The sequence below is a fragment of the Macadamia integrifolia genome, chromosome 1 (genome assembly GCF_013358625.1).
Source record: "Macadamia integrifolia cultivar HAES 741 chromosome 1, SCU_Mint_v3, whole genome shotgun sequence".
NCBI classification, from domain to species: Eukaryota; Viridiplantae; Streptophyta; class Magnoliopsida; order Proteales; family Proteaceae; genus Macadamia; species Macadamia integrifolia.
The window spans coordinates 19,109,857-19,128,214 of NC_056557.1; the positions used below are offsets into that span (position 1 = coordinate 19,109,857).

At 37.2% G+C, this 18,358-nt stretch overlaps 1 protein-coding gene and 1 long non-coding RNA gene across 2 annotated transcripts; one reads left to right on the plus strand and one right to left on the minus strand.

The window, feature by feature from the left end:
• Positions 1-11,240, minus strand: LOC122077168. The gene is made up of 2 exons (XR_006139702.1): positions 11,105-11,240; positions 1-364 (listed from the first exon to the last, which is right to left on the minus strand). It is a non-coding gene; the product is annotated as an uncharacterized LOC122077168 (long non-coding RNA).
• A 2,115-nt stretch (positions 11,241-13,355) lies between these two features.
• Positions 13,356-13,986, plus strand: LOC122083773 (18.1 kDa class I heat shock protein-like). Its single transcript, XM_042651666.1, has one exon. It carries the CDS (start codon positions 13,412-13,414, stop codon positions 13,883-13,885), a length of 474 nt encoding a protein of 157 aa, XP_042507600.1. The 5' UTR covers positions 13,356-13,411; the 3' UTR covers positions 13,886-13,986.
• The last annotated feature ends 4,372 nt before the right edge of the window (positions 13,987-18,358 follow it).

Below are 18,358 nucleotides of genomic sequence, written 5' to 3' on the forward strand. Positions count from 1 at the left end.
TTGCAAAAACAGTTAAACATTTAGTTTGTTGCATACATATAAACTCTCTACCATCTAACAAATGGTCAAACGTACAAATTTGCACTAGTAGCTAAAGGATGATCAAAATTCATCTGAAAAAAGAAAAAAGAAAAAAGGATGAGCAACTCTCTGGAGGAAGATGTGCATGGTCAGAATAGATCTGAAAATGGTTGCTATTAGACGTCCTCGTTATCATTTCTTATAGTTCTCTTTGTTTTTAAGGTCTGGCTTTTAGGGGTCACTAAGGCTCGCTTCCCTGCTGATGCCAATGCCGAAGGTGGGGTAGTTGGTCTGGTCCTCTAAAGTCTTTATGGATAAAGCATTTTTTGTGTTGTAGGTTACCCTGCAAGAACATTTAAACATTTAGTTTGTTGTATACATATAAACTCTCTGCCATCTAATAAATGGTCAAACGTACAAATTTGCACTCTTAGATAGTAGCTAAAGAATGAGCAACTCTCTGGAGGAAGAAGTCGTTTAAAAGAATTACAAGTAAAAACTTGTAACATTCAAATTTGCAAGAATGTTGGTTATTTGGAAAATAATTGAGTTTCCCAATTACATGAAATAAGTAAAAATACGATGAATGTGTTATTTTTGTCCACACAAACATAAACACACACAAAAAAAAAAAAAGAGTTTCATCTTCTCTCACCATTTTTTATTTTTTTAATTCATTCATTTTTAATCATATTGGTGGAATCCACCACCACCCCCTCCTTTCTTTTTTTCTCTATAGAAGACACACCATTCCCAGCCTACAACCCCCTCACCTTGCCGACCAACTCCACCTCCACTGTTCTCTCATCAACCCCTTGCCCCATCTCCGATTTCTCTGCCCTCCCCTAACACCCTCACCTCACCCAATGTTCAATCTCTCTCCCCTCCAAAATCACTACTTTCTCCCGGGACTTCTAGGTTCCAGGTGAGGTCCCAAATCAATGTAATCATGTGCTTACTACTACTCAGGATGCTGACACAAACAATCCTCACATACCATAGATTAACCTACAAATACAATGGATGAAATTACAAGGAGAGAAGAAGAGTTAAAGACTTAAGAGACAGGCCACCTCTCCCCTTCCCAGTCCCTATTCCCTAACACAAATAATAGCCAGACATGATCTTAAGGAAAATCCTCAGTGAAACCTAAGCTATGGGTGCGGAATTTAAACACAAAATAGTTTCATCAGTTTATGTTATTGGATGAAAAATAAAATCAGAGAAAGTATGTATAGCCTAGGCCACTTGCTCAGAGAATTTTTTCGTCAAATAATAATCAATTTTAGTTTCAAATAATGAAAACTAAATAATAATAGGTTTGGTTTGATTTTAAATTGATAAATCATCAATTCCAAACCATATAAAAGCTGTCCTTTTGCTGCTCGTCCTCTTTTCGCGCTTATTGAAGCTGATATAATCATTCACTTCCTCTCATTTTTGTCTCCTTATCTCCCACTAGAACAAAATGATTTAGTAACTAATCACTTGATTTGATTCTTGTTTTACCTTTGTTTGACAATAAAGTAACAGAGAAGCAAGGGCATGGGGTGGGAGTTGATGGAAGCATGGTGGAGGGAAGGGAAGTAGGGGATGGGAGCGAGAGTGGGAGAGGGAGGGGGTGGAGTTATGGGGCAAGGTGAGGGGGTTGCCCCGCCGGGGGGTTGGGGGTGGGGGGGATAGGGATGGTGTGGTTTATGCAAGGAAAGAAAGAAAAGATGGGGAGTTGTTGGTGGGTCCCACATATGATTAAAAATAAATAAAATAAAATAACAAAGAATAAAAGAAAAAAAGAAACAAAGAATGGATAGAGAAGATGAAATGACTTGGGGGGTTATTTTAAAAGGTCGTTCCGAATTATTTTCTTCTTTGGCTATTTTGGTAATAATTAACTTTGGAAATCTTTTCAAAATTTAAACTATTAGAAGTAAAAAAAAATTAAATCTACTTATCTTGTAATTATTTCTTATCAACTAGATCTCAGTAATTTTCATAAATTAAATAACTAAATAAAAAAAAAAAAAAAGGGAAGTTATTAGTGTAACAAGGGTTGGTTATGTTTGGTAAAATAACAAAAGGGTAAAAAGACTAAATTATTATGAAAATATTTATTAAAGAATGAATTAATGGGGGTAAATTAGATATTTAACTTGTTACAAATTAAAATAAAAAAATATAGTCATAATTGAAATTGTAAAGGCATTTTAGTCATTTCATCTTAACAACGTTACTTAAACCTACCTTTCTCCAATCTATTGTGATCGACGTTGGATTTACACCAAAAAAAAAAAAAAGCGCTGGGTTTTCTTCCTTGAGGTTTGGAACAAAGAAAAGAAAGACGAGAAGGAGAGGTTAGGAACGAAGAAGAAGGAAGAAAGAAGAAGAAGAGGTTCAAGCTGATCGGCTTGAGGTTAGGTTTCTTTTTTATCTATAATTTGTTGTGCTTTCGATAATAACCATAGACTACTTTGTCATTAAAATTTTTTTTCAGCAATTAGTTGGCCCTAATCATTCCCTTTACAGTGAAATCATCATATGAATTATTTGCAATATATGAAAAATCCATTGTTCATAAGCATCTTTCAAAAATTTCCCTTTCTCTTTTATCTGAGAAAATTTTATCAAAGAAAATTTCTCAGTTCATTTTGTTTCGTAGCCTTTTATTGCGGCTTATATTTCCTCCAAAAAAGTAGGAATGAGCAGCTCTTGTTTAAATAAGTTAAGCTTCAGACAAGCAGAGACATAACAGATAAGAAAATAAACGAAAAGCAAGATACTAAAACAAGAAGAAGAAGAAAAAGAGTTGCTTTGAGCAAGCACTAATTTTTAAATGTTTCACATTGTGTTCAATCCCCTATCCACCAATTATTTACTTTTAAATTTGGGTCTGAACACTCACACAGAATGGAGAAAGAAGGAGAGAGAGTGTCTGGCGATCTTAGGGGTAGAGTTCCTGCTGATGAGGAGGATGAAGATAGAGGTTCGAGGGAAACTCTGGATCGAGGTCCTGTGATTCTTGAAGAAGATAGGATCTCGGAGGCTGTTGCTCCAAAGAAATCCTATATGAAGGCAGTGGGGAACACTTCATGGCCTACCATTAATTCCTTGCCTGATCCGATTCAAACAAGAAACATTCGAAGGATTGTCATTCCCCAATAGGACTATAAGGAAAAACGGCAGAACTTTCGTTTTGTGTTGATAGGGAGAGTAAATTTCCATTTGATTTCCTTGATGCTCTACATGAGGAGGCTCATGCAAACTGTAAATTGAATCAAGGAGTGGTTATGAACCCATTGGGAAAGGGTTATGTTATTTTCGAATTCAAGTGTGAGGGTGATAAATTAGCAATTGGAGGAGTCCATCAAGGTTTGGTGATTAGTTGATCCACTTCTAGGATTGGAAGCCTGCAACAAGAAGCAATCCTTCACAAAGCTTGTTTGGATTCGCCTGCCCGATCTCCCTTTTGAGTATTGACATGAGAATGTACTGTTGTCCATTGCAAAGGCAGTGGGGCACCTGGTTGCATTTGATAAACACACGAGACAAGGTCTTATGGGTTATTTTTCTAGAATCCAAGTGGAGATTGATGTATCTAAAATGGCTGTGAGAGTAGAGGAGGTCCAGATTGAAAGGCTGGAGCGGGGAACGAATCTGGTCTTCGAATTTCGTCAAAAGGTTGTTTATGAAGACAATGTGGAAAGATGTGGGTACTGTAAATGTGTTGGTCACCTAATTGCTACCTGTAGAAAAAAGAAGGTGGATGATGCCAAGCAGTCCTTGATGGAAAATGATGGAAGGATTCCTGGGGTTGTGTTCATAGAAGATGGAGTTAACCCAACTAGGGTTAACTCGATGAAAGAGTCTTCCAGTGGGGTCAGATCTCTGTCACCTCATCAACCGAATATTGAATCAAATATTATCCCACAGAATATGCCCATTGATGGAGGAAATATTCAAATCCTATTGGAAAGGATTTAAATGTGGATAGGATTTCTCGCAATGAGGGAGATTACGATCCACTAATTGGGTCAGACGTTGGATCTGAAAATGGGTCTTTAGACCATGACCCAGGTGATGACCCAGACCAATCCTTGGTGCGTGAGGAGACCGCGCCCTCTTCCTAGGTCTAGGCAGTGCTGGGAAACCAAAATACCTCTAAAGCAAGGTACCCCTTGCGTATGTCGCAAATGGTTGCGACTCATGGTAAGGGTTGTGTGGGTGCTCCCATTGTTAGCAAAAACGAGTTTAAAACTCCGTTTTAAACACGTTCTCGTTTTTTACTGTTTAAAACATGTTTTCCCTTATGCTTATCAAAGATACTTAAAAAAACAGCAAACGACAAGCATTTCTGTTCTAAACACTTTTAAAATGCATTTAAATACGTTTCCGTTTTTTGGCCCTTTTTAAGACTTATCTTGTTGAACAAAATGTCTATTTAATTAACCATATCTTTCTCTCCCAAACTCTAATCCACTTGATTCTTTAGTTGACTTGAAGCTAACTCAATGGCCTATATTTCTCATGATATCACCTTCAACTCAATATCAATGTATGGATCTCAAAATTGAGATACAAATTGATGTATTTGCTAAAAAATGTTTCTAAAGTGATAACTCCTAACTCAAACTGAACATACATTACTCCAAGAGTGTGTTGACTATGTTGACAACAATGAACAACATCATAGCCAAGCCACATTACTTAACAAAACTTTCACATGTGTGGTGTATGAATTTAGAATTAGTAGTGGATTATATTCAATTATATATCATAAAAATTATAATAAGACATGAGATATATATGCATTATTGTTAGATACTATAGTTATTTTGAACATTAGATGCAAGTATTCATGTAATAATTCCTTAATTTATACGAGTCTAGTACCATTTTTTTGGTCCCGATTGTCTAATCTACACATTTAAAACTCGTACCGTCTATATTCTATTTTTTTCCATTCTCAATTTTTTTGACCGCTTATTTGACCATATCGTTCAAAATATTTTACTATTTAAAACTCGTAACATCCGTTTCTATTTTTTTGCCGTTCCCATTTTTGCTAACAAGGGGTGCTCCTGCTCGACGCCCTGAGTCTGCCTCTAATGAAGACCACGTAATCTCTTCTCTTCCAATGGTTAAATGCTCTAGGGGCTCTATGTCGGTGGTGCATAAGAAGCTACCTATGGTGGATTAGGCAGTCATGCGAAGGGAAAGGAAAGTAACCTTACTGGTAGTGGGAGGGAAACAGAAGAAAAAAAGTGGCCAGGAAAAAAAGTTTGGTAAAAATTCCAACTCTAACTAGTTTTCCAATGCAGGTTCTACATTGGAATATCCGTGATGTGAAAAAGGCAGCTGCAAAAACAGCCCTCTACTCGATTTTGAAGGATTCAGCTCCAGAAGTTTTGTGCTTGGCTGAACCTATGGTGCAAGTAAGTAAATTTTCGGTGTTGTTTTTTAATAAGTTGGATTACTCTGTGGATTTTATACACAATGAGAGGCATCAAAAAGTGCCAAATTTGTGGGTCATGTGGAGGTTAGGGATCCCTCGCCCTATTGTGACTGCTATGTCTGACCAGCATGTCTCTATTTTGGTTGAGGTGTTTGGTATTAAGACTAGGATGTATTTTGTCCATGCTAGTTCCTTTAAAGTTATTCATCACTAGTTGTGGCTGGACCTAGAGTCGTAGGCTACCTCGGCCTTCCCATGGGCTGTGTTGGGCAACTTTAACGCCACTCTGTTGTCCAGTGAAAAAAAGGCACCAGGAACGTATAATCTCAGTTATGCTGCTGAGTTTCACGCAACGGTCAATGTATATAGTCTGTTACCAGTTCCTTCCCAAGGGAAGAAGTTTACCTAGACTAATAACCAAAGGAGGGGAAATGTGGCAGCTATTCTAGATCGAAGTTTTTGTAATGAACAGTGGATGGATGTTTTTAAGAATATTATGCAACGTGTTTTAGTTTCCTCTATCTCAAATCATGACCCTTTGCTTATTGTTTCTTATTCAGTGCAGAAACCTTTAAACGTTTTTTTTCCGATTCCATGGTTTCTAGATGGAGCAAAATAATTTTATTAAAGTGGTGGATGAGGTTTGGAGGGGCCAGGTTGATGGAATCCTATTCAGGTTCTTGCTAAAAATTGAAGGGGGTTAAAATGATGCAAAGGTTCTGGGCCCGTGCTTCCTTCCTCAACTTGAATGAAGCAATGGTCAAAGCTGAGGGTGATTTAAAGCTGGTTCAAAACATGATTGAAGTGTCAAGCTTGTCTGACGATTTATTTTCTAAAGAGGCTGATGCAAAAATAGCTCTGCTTATGGCTACTAAAATGCAAGAGAAGTTATGGGCTAAAAAGTGAAGCAAAGATGGATTAAAAATGGGGAGTGTAATTCTAAATTTTTTCACCTATCTGTGAAATTGAGAAGATCTAGAAATCAGATTTCATCCTTAAAAGAGAAGATGGTTCCTAGGTCAGGAATCCACAGGGGGTGGCTGATTATATTCCCTCTTATTTCAAAAAGTTCCATGAGGCATCAAAGACAACAGTTCATCATAAATTGTTTGATTGCATCCCAAATGTGCTTTCGGCGGATGATGTTGTCAGTTTGGACTCGATCCTGAGCAGGGAGGAAATAAAGTAGGTTGTGTGGGATCTCGATCCAAAGAGCTCCCTTGGTCTTGATGGATTCCCAGGAAAATTTTTCAGGAAGTGTTGGGAGGTTATAGAAGTTGATTTCTGTAAGGCTGTGGTGTCTTTTATTTTTATGGTGGGCAAACTACCAAAAGGAGTGAATAATTGCTTTATCTCCCTAATTCCTAAAGTAGATGGGGTTGTTTCTTTAGATAACTTTCAACCAATATGCATGGGAATTTTTTTCTATAAGATGTTGTCCAAGATTATATCTTCCAGGCTTATGGGGCTACTGCCCAAATTAATTTATGAGGAACAGGGGGTGTTTTAGAAGGGGAAAATTATTTCATCAAATATTAATTTAGCCTCTGAGCTTGTCAATTTGATGCATTCTACGGTGAGGGGTGGAGGAATGGGTCTCAAGCTAGATGTACAAAAAGCCTTCAACTCTTTATCTTGGGATTTCCTTTTCAAGACTCTAGGAAGGTTTGATTTTTCTAATAAGTGGATTTCCTGGATCCATAATCTTCTGCTTTTCTCTAGAGTCTCTATTCTTGTTAATGGTGGCTCAGTGGGTTTCTTTGAAGTTGGGAGAGGTCTGCGACAAGGAGACCCTATCTCCCCTATTCTATTCATCTTGGATGAGGAGGTTTTATGTAGAGGCTTATAGGCCATGGTTCATGGAGGGCTAATGAAATCTCTTCTGGGTCCCAAAGGTGTGTTTACTCCCTCTCATCTTTTTTTCGACGATATTTTTATCTTTATGAATGCTTCTGCGAAATATATGAGGAATCTTTAGACTTTCTTGGTTAAATATCAAGCCTTCTCAGGTTAGAAATTTAACCTTGATATAAGCAAGCTTTTCTTTGGTAAGGTGGTCCCTCACATGAAACAGTTTATCACTGAGTTTTTGGCGGTTCGTTCTGCCAAATTGCCAACTAAATATCTAGGAGTGGAGATATTCAAGGGAAGAGTTAAGAAGGACTATATTCTACCTTTATTAGATAAAATAAAGGGTAGTTAACAAATTAGAAGGGGAGACTCTTGTCTATTGCAGGTAGGGTGGAACTAGTCAGATATGTGATCTCTAGCATTCCTATCCATAATTTTTTCATTTACTGGTGACCTGAATATTCAATTAAGTTGGTGGAAAAATAGATGCATAATTTTATCTGGTCAGGTGATTTGGAAGAAGGGAAAAAAATAGTGGTGAAATGGGATGATGTCTATAAGCCCAAGCGGGAGGGAGGATTGGGGATTAGAAGGCTAAGAGATGTGAATTTTAAGCGTTTATGTAAGCTTTCCTAGGAGAAAAAGCATAAGGGATCTTGTATGAGTAAGTTTCTCCAAGCTCGCTTTCTTAAAGGTGATGGCTCGTTGAAATCAGGCCAGATCTCCTCCTCTATTTAGACAGGACTTAAGAAGGTTTGGAATTTTGTCTCGTCCTAGGAACAATGGACAGTAGGCAATGGTCAAAACATTAGATTCTAGTCTGACTACTGGTTGGATAAGATGTCAATAGACAAGATGTTGGGTGTGAAGAAAAATTCTCTAGAATCTCTGAAAGTTAAAATTGTCGATTTCATTTCCCTTAATAGATGGGTTTTTTCAAGTGTTGATTTTGACGCTATGACTGAAATTTTTGAGATGACTAGAAGTATAATTATTACCAATATGGAGGACGTTTGCCACTGAAGCCCCTCATCTTTAGGGATTTTCGCAACCAAATCAGCTTAGGACTCTATGAGAAGTCTAGCCTCCAAGGTGGGTTGGTTCTCCATTTTATGGTAATCTCGCATTCCGCCTTGTCAAGTGACTTTTGGTTGGCATATGTTTAAAAACAGACTTCCAACGGATGACTTAGTTCAGGCTCGAGGAATTACCTTGACCTCTAGGAGTGATTTATGCGGCATGCAGCTGGAGCAAAAAAATTATATCTTCTTCTCTTGTGATTTCTCAAATATTTTATGTTAGAAATTTTATAATTGTTTTTACTGGATAACTCCATGTGAATGTGTTAGATCTTTCTTTTGATCCCTATTGTCTTTGTATGGTTGAAGACACAAAGGGAAGTGCTTTTAAGGATTTTATGTGCAACCAGACAATATTTATGAGGATGCTAGACTAAAACTATAGATGTTCATAGTTATGAATTCCAAAAAACAAGTGTATTAACCACTTGGTCTCCAGTGAGAATCTGCTCTAATACCAAATGTTAGATCATGGGAGAAACCGCCAGTAGCCGGATGGCGGTGACCCCATTGGTTTTTAGACCATTATCATGGTCTCAATCAAAATTCTAAATTATCTAAATGAAAATCTTCAACTCCAAATCTAAAGGCAGAGAAAACCGGTTCTGATACCAAATGTTAGATCATGGGAGAAACCCAATGACCAAAATCAAATGCGGAATTAAATATTTTGGTTTACCTGATCTTAGACCATAGTAACCTATCATCATTGGATATTAGTGAGATCCTCTTTATTTTTCTCATACTCTTTAACAGATTTAGTGTGAGCAAACGTCTCATACTCTTAGTCAATCTCTTTCCTATTTCTTTTCTCAAGTCTTGTCTTCTCAATGGGACGAGACAAGATTGTTTTGAATGGAAAGAGAGACTATAGTCCTTATATATATTAACTACACTATCTCTACCTATTATGGTAGATAGCTAGTTACATCTAATTACATCATATTTGTTTTATTTAATATTTAATTAAGTATACTAATTATGACCTGTGTGGTAACATAAGGCTACATTAGCCAACATTTATTTAATTAAATCTGTTAATTATGACATATGTGGCAACGACGTAAGGCCACATTAGCCAACACCTTCTTCATGGTCCTCATAGGGATGAGTTGGGTGATTTCTTGATCAGCAATCTCAGAATTTTCTCCATTGATACCAAGCTCCTTCAACACCTCAAGACTGTAAAGGAGTTGCAGCTCTTTACGCACCTCGAGACTGTAAAGGCCATGACATCTCCACCAACACAGTATTCTAATATCAACCATAATTGGGTAGAAGTCTTATACCTAAGAGTTGCAATAAATACTTAAACTGAAGAATTTAGTTGAAATTCCAACCAGACAACAGATTATCATGCATCTCATTCGTGTCTATGATGAACTCTGTGTAAATGATATATAGAATTTTTAAGAATTCAAAGGATAATTTACATGTATTAAGTGGTCATAAAGCAAGTCTGTATCCAAGTATATTATCTAGGAGAACTCCAACTCCTAGAGAGGGGGAAATCATGAAAACAACTCTTATCTTTGTGTTTCTAGAGCAAATTTCTAAACTATTAGCTATTGTTTTCCCCATTGCCCCTACATAATATCTCCAGACTATTAGATTACTTGTCCACCTCCTCTACAGTTGTTCATTCTCCCTCAAGGAATCTTTTGCCAGTGTTCTATACATATTATGCATCTCTCTCCATTCAACCTTGCCAGGAGTTCCATAAACCTGAATATTAGTGGTTAAAGGAAACCACTTTATTCCTCTTCTAAGGAATACATCCAAGTAATGTCACAAGTTTTAAATTTTTGACTCAAAGCAAATCTTTCCAAAACCAAAGTCATGGTTCATAGATTGGTTTTTTAAATCCAGAATTTTAAAGGAATCTATGGTGCCCCTCTAATTATCCGGTAATTAATATAAACAAGACAGCAAGTGTGCTTATTTGGTCTTCAATTTCTCAGGAAGTACTCCAAAACTATTAGAGAAGTTTGTTGAAAGAGAGCTTTTTCAATGGTTCAGAGTTTAGCCTAAACAAACTAGTAACACTCTCCCTCGGTTTGCATTTTTCCCACTGTTCCAATACAAAATATGCAGATAGCCTAAACAATATCTGTATTAGCCTAAGACCAGTATTAACCAAGGTGAATCAGTCAGAGGGAGTTTGACCTTGTTAACTGCTATCAGATAACATCACCCTTGGCATCGTCCAACGTTCCAGCCAACCATTCTAGAATAAACCTCCCAATTGGAACACTGGTTTGCAAGCACACTCTGTTTTCTCATGTGTTCAGAATTACAATCTAAACATATGAGAAAACATCCATTTTGTCTATCTATGTCTAGTCCGATACAGCATAAAATTCTGTATAAAACACACATAAGAATAGAACACTTAGGGGTAGACAAAAAACAGAGCAGTGCAAAGTATAAAACCACAATTCAACCTGATGCCATATCCTAACCATGTTACAATTGGATCAGAGGAAATCTATTAATGGATGCACTGCAATTAACCAGTATTAGCCAGATCCACGGAGAGAGAAACCGAGGGAGGGAAAAAAAAACTCGCCTACTAGGACCAACAACCATCAGCCTTGGAGAGAGAGAGCAGAGAGGGAACAATTCAGTGAGAAAGACGAGGATGATTGACGGAGAGATACAACGGAAAGGAGCAAGAAAAAGAGAAAATGGGAAAGAAAGGTACCTCCAGGGGAAATTCCTGATGCCCTAGAAACAATTATAGTTGAGAACCCTGAATCGTATGAACGATGCACCAAACCTGCAAAATAGGCAAACTCAGAAATTTGGCAAGAGTGAAAGAGAGAGAAGGCGAGGAAGAGATATTACCTCCCTCCAGAGATAACAAAGATCCTCAATGATTTTGGGGAAGGATGAGTTGTTCAATGACGATTTAACCCTTCATTACTAAACTTGTTTCAATTCTTGCTTTTTTTTTTTTTTTTTTTTTTTTTTTCTATTTTACTGACAAATAATGTGATTTTACATAACTATCCCATGAATTTATTCTCAGTTGTATCCTCAACTGTAGTTTTAAGAGGGTAAGTAGTGTCTTGTTAAGTTGGGATAAATAACAAACCCTTGTTACGATAATAATTTTCCATAAAAAAATAATGAAAATCAAATGAAAAAATAGTACTAGTTTTCTTTCACCATTGGTGAGAGAAGAATTATTTCATCAAGGCTTTTGGATGGCATGAAACGGACATTGCCAAAAGATTGAAGATATTATCAACTTCGTACAATAAAGAAGAATCATAGTTATGCCTTTAATTTATTGTGGCTTCACTTAGGTGATGAAAAACTTTTACCAGAGAAAGATATATGCCTCGATCAGAGTGTGGATCCGCTTTCCCTCAAAACTAAGAATGACAAGGGAAGTGGTGTCTCTAATGTCGGTTCGTCACATTCATTTACAAGACAATAAAGTTGGATAGACATGGTTGAATGGGAGAAACTTGAAAAAGACAGCTAGCACATGGTTTTGAGAATCTGGTCAATTGTTCCGGCTCTCATTGACTTATTGAGAATGCTCGGATGGTTCTGTCTCGTCTGGTATGATCTGGCTTTCAAACAAATGGTCGAGACTAGACAGAAACTGATAGTGGGGTGCTCCACTTGTTCATTAGATAAGGTTCACATGCTGAGAAGTAATGTGTAGAATCATATATAGATTGGTCTTACAAAGGAGACCTAGTTTATACTATAAATAGGTTACAATAGATAAGGACTTCACATCTTTCATTACAAAGAAGGTGAGATGGTGCGGAAGGAGACCTTGGCAATGGCCTTTGCATTGCTCGTCATAGCTTCATTCACAATCATAAGCACGAACGCGACCTTAGCTGCTCGATTGAAGGATAAGGATTCAGGAGACACCATCATCCATCCCGAAGCAGGTTTTTCTTTAAAACCCAAAAATTTAATTTTTATGGGTCTAGTGGTTAGAAGTTAGAACTGATGGTATGATTGTTTATCTTTAATTTGAAGGTTGTCGCTGCTGCTATTTCATCCGCAATAAGTATGGACTTTTGCAGTGTGGCCCTGTGTGCTGCACTGATGGTTGTTGCGGTTGAAGCCACGAGAAGGTTCCCATCATCATATTGAATAAAAGACTAGATGTAATACTTGCTTTCTTAGCAACTTAGAGAAGAGTGTAAAGGGATGTAAAGGGATCGAATACAGATCCCGATATAATTTGATTGGATATAGATATCCCTAAATGGATATGAATGTGGATCGAATTCAGATTTTTGACCATCTATTTACTCTCTAACTTGTATTATTCGGACATTCTTCCTCCAATGAATTCAATTAGCTCTTAATCCATCTTTGTAAGTTGTCTTAGCTTTTCTCCTCATTCTCTAGAATCTGTTTAAAACTTCAAGAAATCTCAAAATTATTACTTGATTTTCTAATTTGATCTGATGATATTTTATGGATAATTCGAATTTGAATTCAAATACTCTTTAACCGAATACATACACCCCTAAAGAAATACAGATGTGGATTCAAATTCGGATTTCAGCAACCAATGTACATCCCTATTTTCAACAAAGTTGTCCTTTCTTACTTCGCTGGTGTATATGGGCTGGGCTCAGCATTTATTATCTTTATAAGCCTTTCGCTGGACTTGGATAAGAAGTGGCAGCAAGCCTGCAGCTGGCCCAGCCCAACGCACGCAAAGCCCAGCTTGTTTAGAAGTTTCCAATGGTCCAGAAAGTAATAGAATGTTCAAGAAATCCAGAGAAAGAAATCAAGGAAAGTACCAGATATAATCAATTCCTTTCCCAATAAGTCTTGAAAACTCAAAGCCAAACAGAGAAAAACACGGGAAAGTACTAGAATCCTCCTTCCCCTGTTCTATAAATACATGATTGCTGTCCCTCCTCTCCAACGTTATGAAAGATTTCCAATACAAGCATATCCAACTAGCTATCAGTCTTAAATTTCTCCACAATTCAATCCAAAGCAAAACAAAGAACCACAGATAATGTCTCTCATTCCAAGCTTTCTTGGTGGCCGAGATCCCTTCGCAATGGATATCTGGGATCCATTTGATTTCAATAATTTTCCATTACCCACTTCCCTTTCTGTTCCACACCCTCAATTCTCCAACGAAACTGCTGCGATCGTGAATGCTCGAATCGATTGGAAGGAGACCCCAGAAGCCCACATCGTCAAAGCTGATCTTCCTGGGCTCAAGAAGGAAGAAGTGAAGGTCGAGGTTGAAGAAGGTAGAGTCCTTAAGATCAGTGGCGAGAGAAACATAGAAAAAGAAGAGAAGAATGATCAGTGGCACCGAATGGAGCGGAGTAGCGGAAAGTTCCTTCGGCGGTTTAGGTTGCCTGAGGATGTGAAGATAGATCAGGTGAAAGCTGCTATGGAGAATGGAGTGCTTACTGTAACTGTTCCAAAAGAAGAAGTGAAGAAGCCAGAGGTTAAGGCCATTGAAATCTCTGGCTAGACGACCTTGTTTTGTGACATCCTTTTGCTTTCAGGGCTCTAATAATTGATCTCTGATAAAAGATGTTGAAGCTATGGTGAGATGAGAATTTTCCTTTTCCCTGTTCTACAGCTTCAAATTGAAAATATTTAATGAACGACACAGAATAGTTTTGTAATTATTAAAAAAAAAAAAAAAAAAAAAAAAAAAAAAAAAAAAAAAAAAAAAAAAAAAAAAAAAATTGTATGTTGGTGTGTGGGGTTATGCTCTTGCCCGTGTTGAACTGTGGAAGTATATTATTAAAAACAAAAGGGTAATTTACAGTACCACCCCTAGAGAATCTCACTACTAGAGAAATATTCCTTGCATGATACCACATTATACTCAGACACCCTTCCGTCAGTCACTCTTAAGTGAGGATTTAAAATGACGATTTCACCTTCTTGAGTAAAACACATGACTCTAAAGCTGAAAATGGTCGGGAAGGTGTATCTTCTTCATTTGGATATGAACGATCCATAGACGATGATTGTGAGGTTTCCAGATCATTTCGGAAGTGTTTGGATCACGATTTTGTTGGTTTTGAGAGGAGGAAGAATTTTGATCTTTATCGGGACTGCGGATATAGGGGTATGTCACTTTCATCGCCTAGGAATCCCTAAGGCTTTGTTTGGTTGCAAGGGAAATGCAAATTTTTATGTAAAGTGGAATTTTTTTCTCAAAAAAAATAAATTTAGATGTTTGATTGCAATGGAAATATATTTTACACGTGAAAAAAATTTCCCTTAACCATAAAATTTTCCTTTTTATTTTTCCCAACCAAAATAGGAAGAAAAAAAAAAAAACCCCTACTCTCACGGTCTCTCTCCCACTCTCACGATTCTCACCCCGCTCATGATTCTCAACGATCTCTCTCTCTCACGCGACTCAATTTGGTTTGTTTTGAACAAAAGACTTTGGGTTTGAGCCAGATGGAGCATTACTAATCTGTTGGGTTTGTTTTGACTAAAAGACTTTTGGAATGGGCCTTTCAGTCGTTATCACTTGTGATCTATTACCGTTTTCTTTGTGATCAACTTTTATATTATTTTAAATATTTATTTATGTTGCATTCATTTGATTTATAGAATGAAATGGTTTATTTTGGTTAGTGATAGAACATAGTATCTGATGACATTTGGTTTGATTTGGTATAGACCTTGAATGACCTGATTCACATAACCAATATAAATTTTGAGCAGTTGGGTGGGTTCTGGATTGAAAAGTATTCTCCCCCCCATCTCTTTTGAGGAGTTTGGTTGGATTATTAGTTTTTAAAAATTTTACATCTATTTTACATCCAACCAAACAACTATGGTAAATTAATTTCACTTCACTTCTGTTGCAACCAAATGACTCAAAAGGGAAAAAAAATCACTTCACTTCCTATTTCTCTTGCAACCAAATGCAGCCTAAGGGATCGGTCATGGCAAGAAAAGAGTGTTTCATTGTGGTGGAGGTTTAGGGGAAGCAAGGATGTTGATGAAGATAAGAGGTTTAATGTCAACACTGGGAGAGGGAGCAGAGTTGCTTCTGAGGAAAGAGGAAATGTAAGATCGCTGCAGGGTTCAAGAGATGTTCTGAAGATGCCTCCTTGTTCGAAGGACTCTGGTGGGGAGCTGTTGAAGAGTATTGAGGTGAAGAAGAACGAAGAAGTGCACAGAGAGAGTGGCAGTAGCAGTGAGATGGAAGAAGGGGAACTGCAACCTGAAGCTGAAGGTTCACCTGCACCTGAAAGGGGAAAACCCGAAGATGAAGAACCAAAACTAGAAGCTGAATCTGAACCTAAACCTGAATCTGAACCCAACTGAAATGCCAATCAAGTCCAAGCCAACAACAAGAAATGACAGAGCTTGAAACACCGAGAAATAGAAATGCAAACCATGAGCTGATAATAGGCTTCTTATAGGTGCAGTGAGTAGAAGAAATGCAAGCACGAGCTCCTTTCTGTAGGGTTTGTTTTTCTTGTGTCTCAATGGGACCTTTTCTTGTTTATGTAATTTAATTGAAAACTACTAGATCATATTCAGATACTCTTCTCTCATGGAGCTTCTATTGATTAGAACACAACCGGTTTGGGGATGAAGAAGATGATGGGGCTAAGTTGTGAGGGGTTAAGAGAGGGTATATTAGGTACTTCTCTTTTTAGAAGGGTATGTTGATATTTTGAAAAAAATATATCTGCTGATGTCAGCATTTAAGGTATATTCCTTAACAGTGACTGGCGGTGGGGGGTCTGAGTATAATTTGGTATTATGCAGGGGGTGTCTCTCTAGTAGTGGCATTCTCTAAGGGGTGGCGTTGTAAATTACCAAAAAAAAAAGTGTTCGATCAAAGTTTTTCTTTTTACAGAATTCAGTAACACAATAAAGTTCATTTTTCTATTGTTATATCTAGGGGTGTAAGTTTGCCCTTGACGGACCAAATTAGTCTTAGCTTGCCCCGAGCCTGACGAATCCTGTCTAACCCGGTTATAAGGGTCAATCTGGCCCAGCCCGATCCAACCCTAACTAGGATTGGGCTAGGCCTGGGTTGAGACCTAGGCCCAGCCTGACCCGGTCTAACTCGGCCCAATTTAAACCCTGACCTATTATTGTCTTTAGTTATAGTGTTTTCCTTCCTTTAGACCCACATCATGTGCTATACAAGCATTGCACAAGCTATCTATATGACTTTAACCCACATCATGTGCTACATAAGTCACATACTTTTACCCATTGAGCTAAAATGACTCAATAGCCAAACTATTTCCATCCTTTTCTTTACATAGGTTGTTTTTGTGTCTCTTGTCATGTATTGATATGAACTTTAGATATGGTAACAATCACGAAGAATTTGGCTTGTCCAGTTTCTAGGAGATGTGGTGATGCCAGAAGATTAAAAAAGGTCTATCTTATAATCAATTTGATAACCTTGCTTGCTACAAATTTATGGATTAGGGGTGGACAAGCGTTGACCATATTCTTAACATCTTGCCATCCCCTTTGATAAGTATAGGCTTAGCATTTGTGACCTTTTGTAGGAAACAAAATAATAATAATAATAAAATATAGGACCAACTAGGGTCAACTCGACCCAACCCGGCCCAACCCTGAGTTCGGTAGGGTTGGGATTGAGCATAAACCCAGTAGGGTTGGGTTGGGCTTGGGTTGAGTTTTGGGGATTTAGGGTTAGGGTTTTAAAAAACCTAGCCCAATCCGACCCTGTTTCACCCCTATATATCTCAAAACAATAGACATATATTTTTTCATTTATTTATTTATTAGGTAGAATCATTTTTCATTAGTAGACTTATAGAGAAAACTACCAGCTCCCTGTCTCCTTTTTTTTTTTTTTTTTTTACGACATCAATTTTTGGGTTGAGATGTAAATGTATGTGATGACATAATATAGAAAGACAACTATCAAAGTCACCTTTTTTTTCTTATTAGAAATAAAGAAATTAGATTAAAAATCAAAATATGTTCGGAATATGGCTTTGGGTTCCTTAATCACTGTTTTCCTATCCATATGGGTGTCAAAATCTAGACCAAATTGACATAAAATTGACCCAAAAAATCTATTTCGAACCGAATCTATCCTTATTGGATTGGTTTTGGATTGAGGTATGTTGAGGTCGGCTGAAAATCAGAGCAATCTAAACTGACCAATAACTAAATCAAAACCAAACCAAATGAAAACGATAAAAATAAGTGATTATGATGTTATAAATAGTTGAATTGATTATCTATTTCTTACAATATTAGTGAGAATATTTTTTGTTAGAGGATTTTTTTTTTTCTTTTCTTTTGCTAAAGACGGTTATCCAGACCTTCGGCCTGATTAGTCCTGCTGGCTTATACTGACCTCACAACCGCATGGAGCGGGTCATACCGGGGTTGAGTGAGAACCATTCAACTTTCACCAAAAGCAGTAAAGAACAGTAAAGACTCCTATGTGAGTGGCCCCAAGGAAGTAAGATGAATTACAAATCAATGAATATGAGTTTATAAACAGGGAAATTGATTTGTAAATTTTAACAATGTTTCCATTGATCTCCTTGTTTACTATACAAAATCAGTTGGATAGTTAAATGAATGATTTGAAAGTGGGGTTCATTTTGTTATTTCAATATTAGTTGTCTTCTTAGTAACCAGTTGTCCATTAGTTTCAAAATTAGTTATATTTCCCTTACAATGATAAACCATGATTTCGTCACAAATTTAAAGTATTTTTGCCAAATCTTTCGTCATTGTAGGGTATAAATGTATGATTTCATTGTGGTTCAAGCCCGATAATAAAACCGATCAAAACTGGTATTAACCCGATAGTAGAAAATCAAAATAATCCGAAACAAAATCAGACTAAAGCGGAAACCAATTGAAAACTGAAGTTCCTTAATGGATTGGTTTTGGTCTCCCTCATTCCTAAACCGAAACCGATTTAGCCTAACCGAAATTGAGATGAACCAACCGT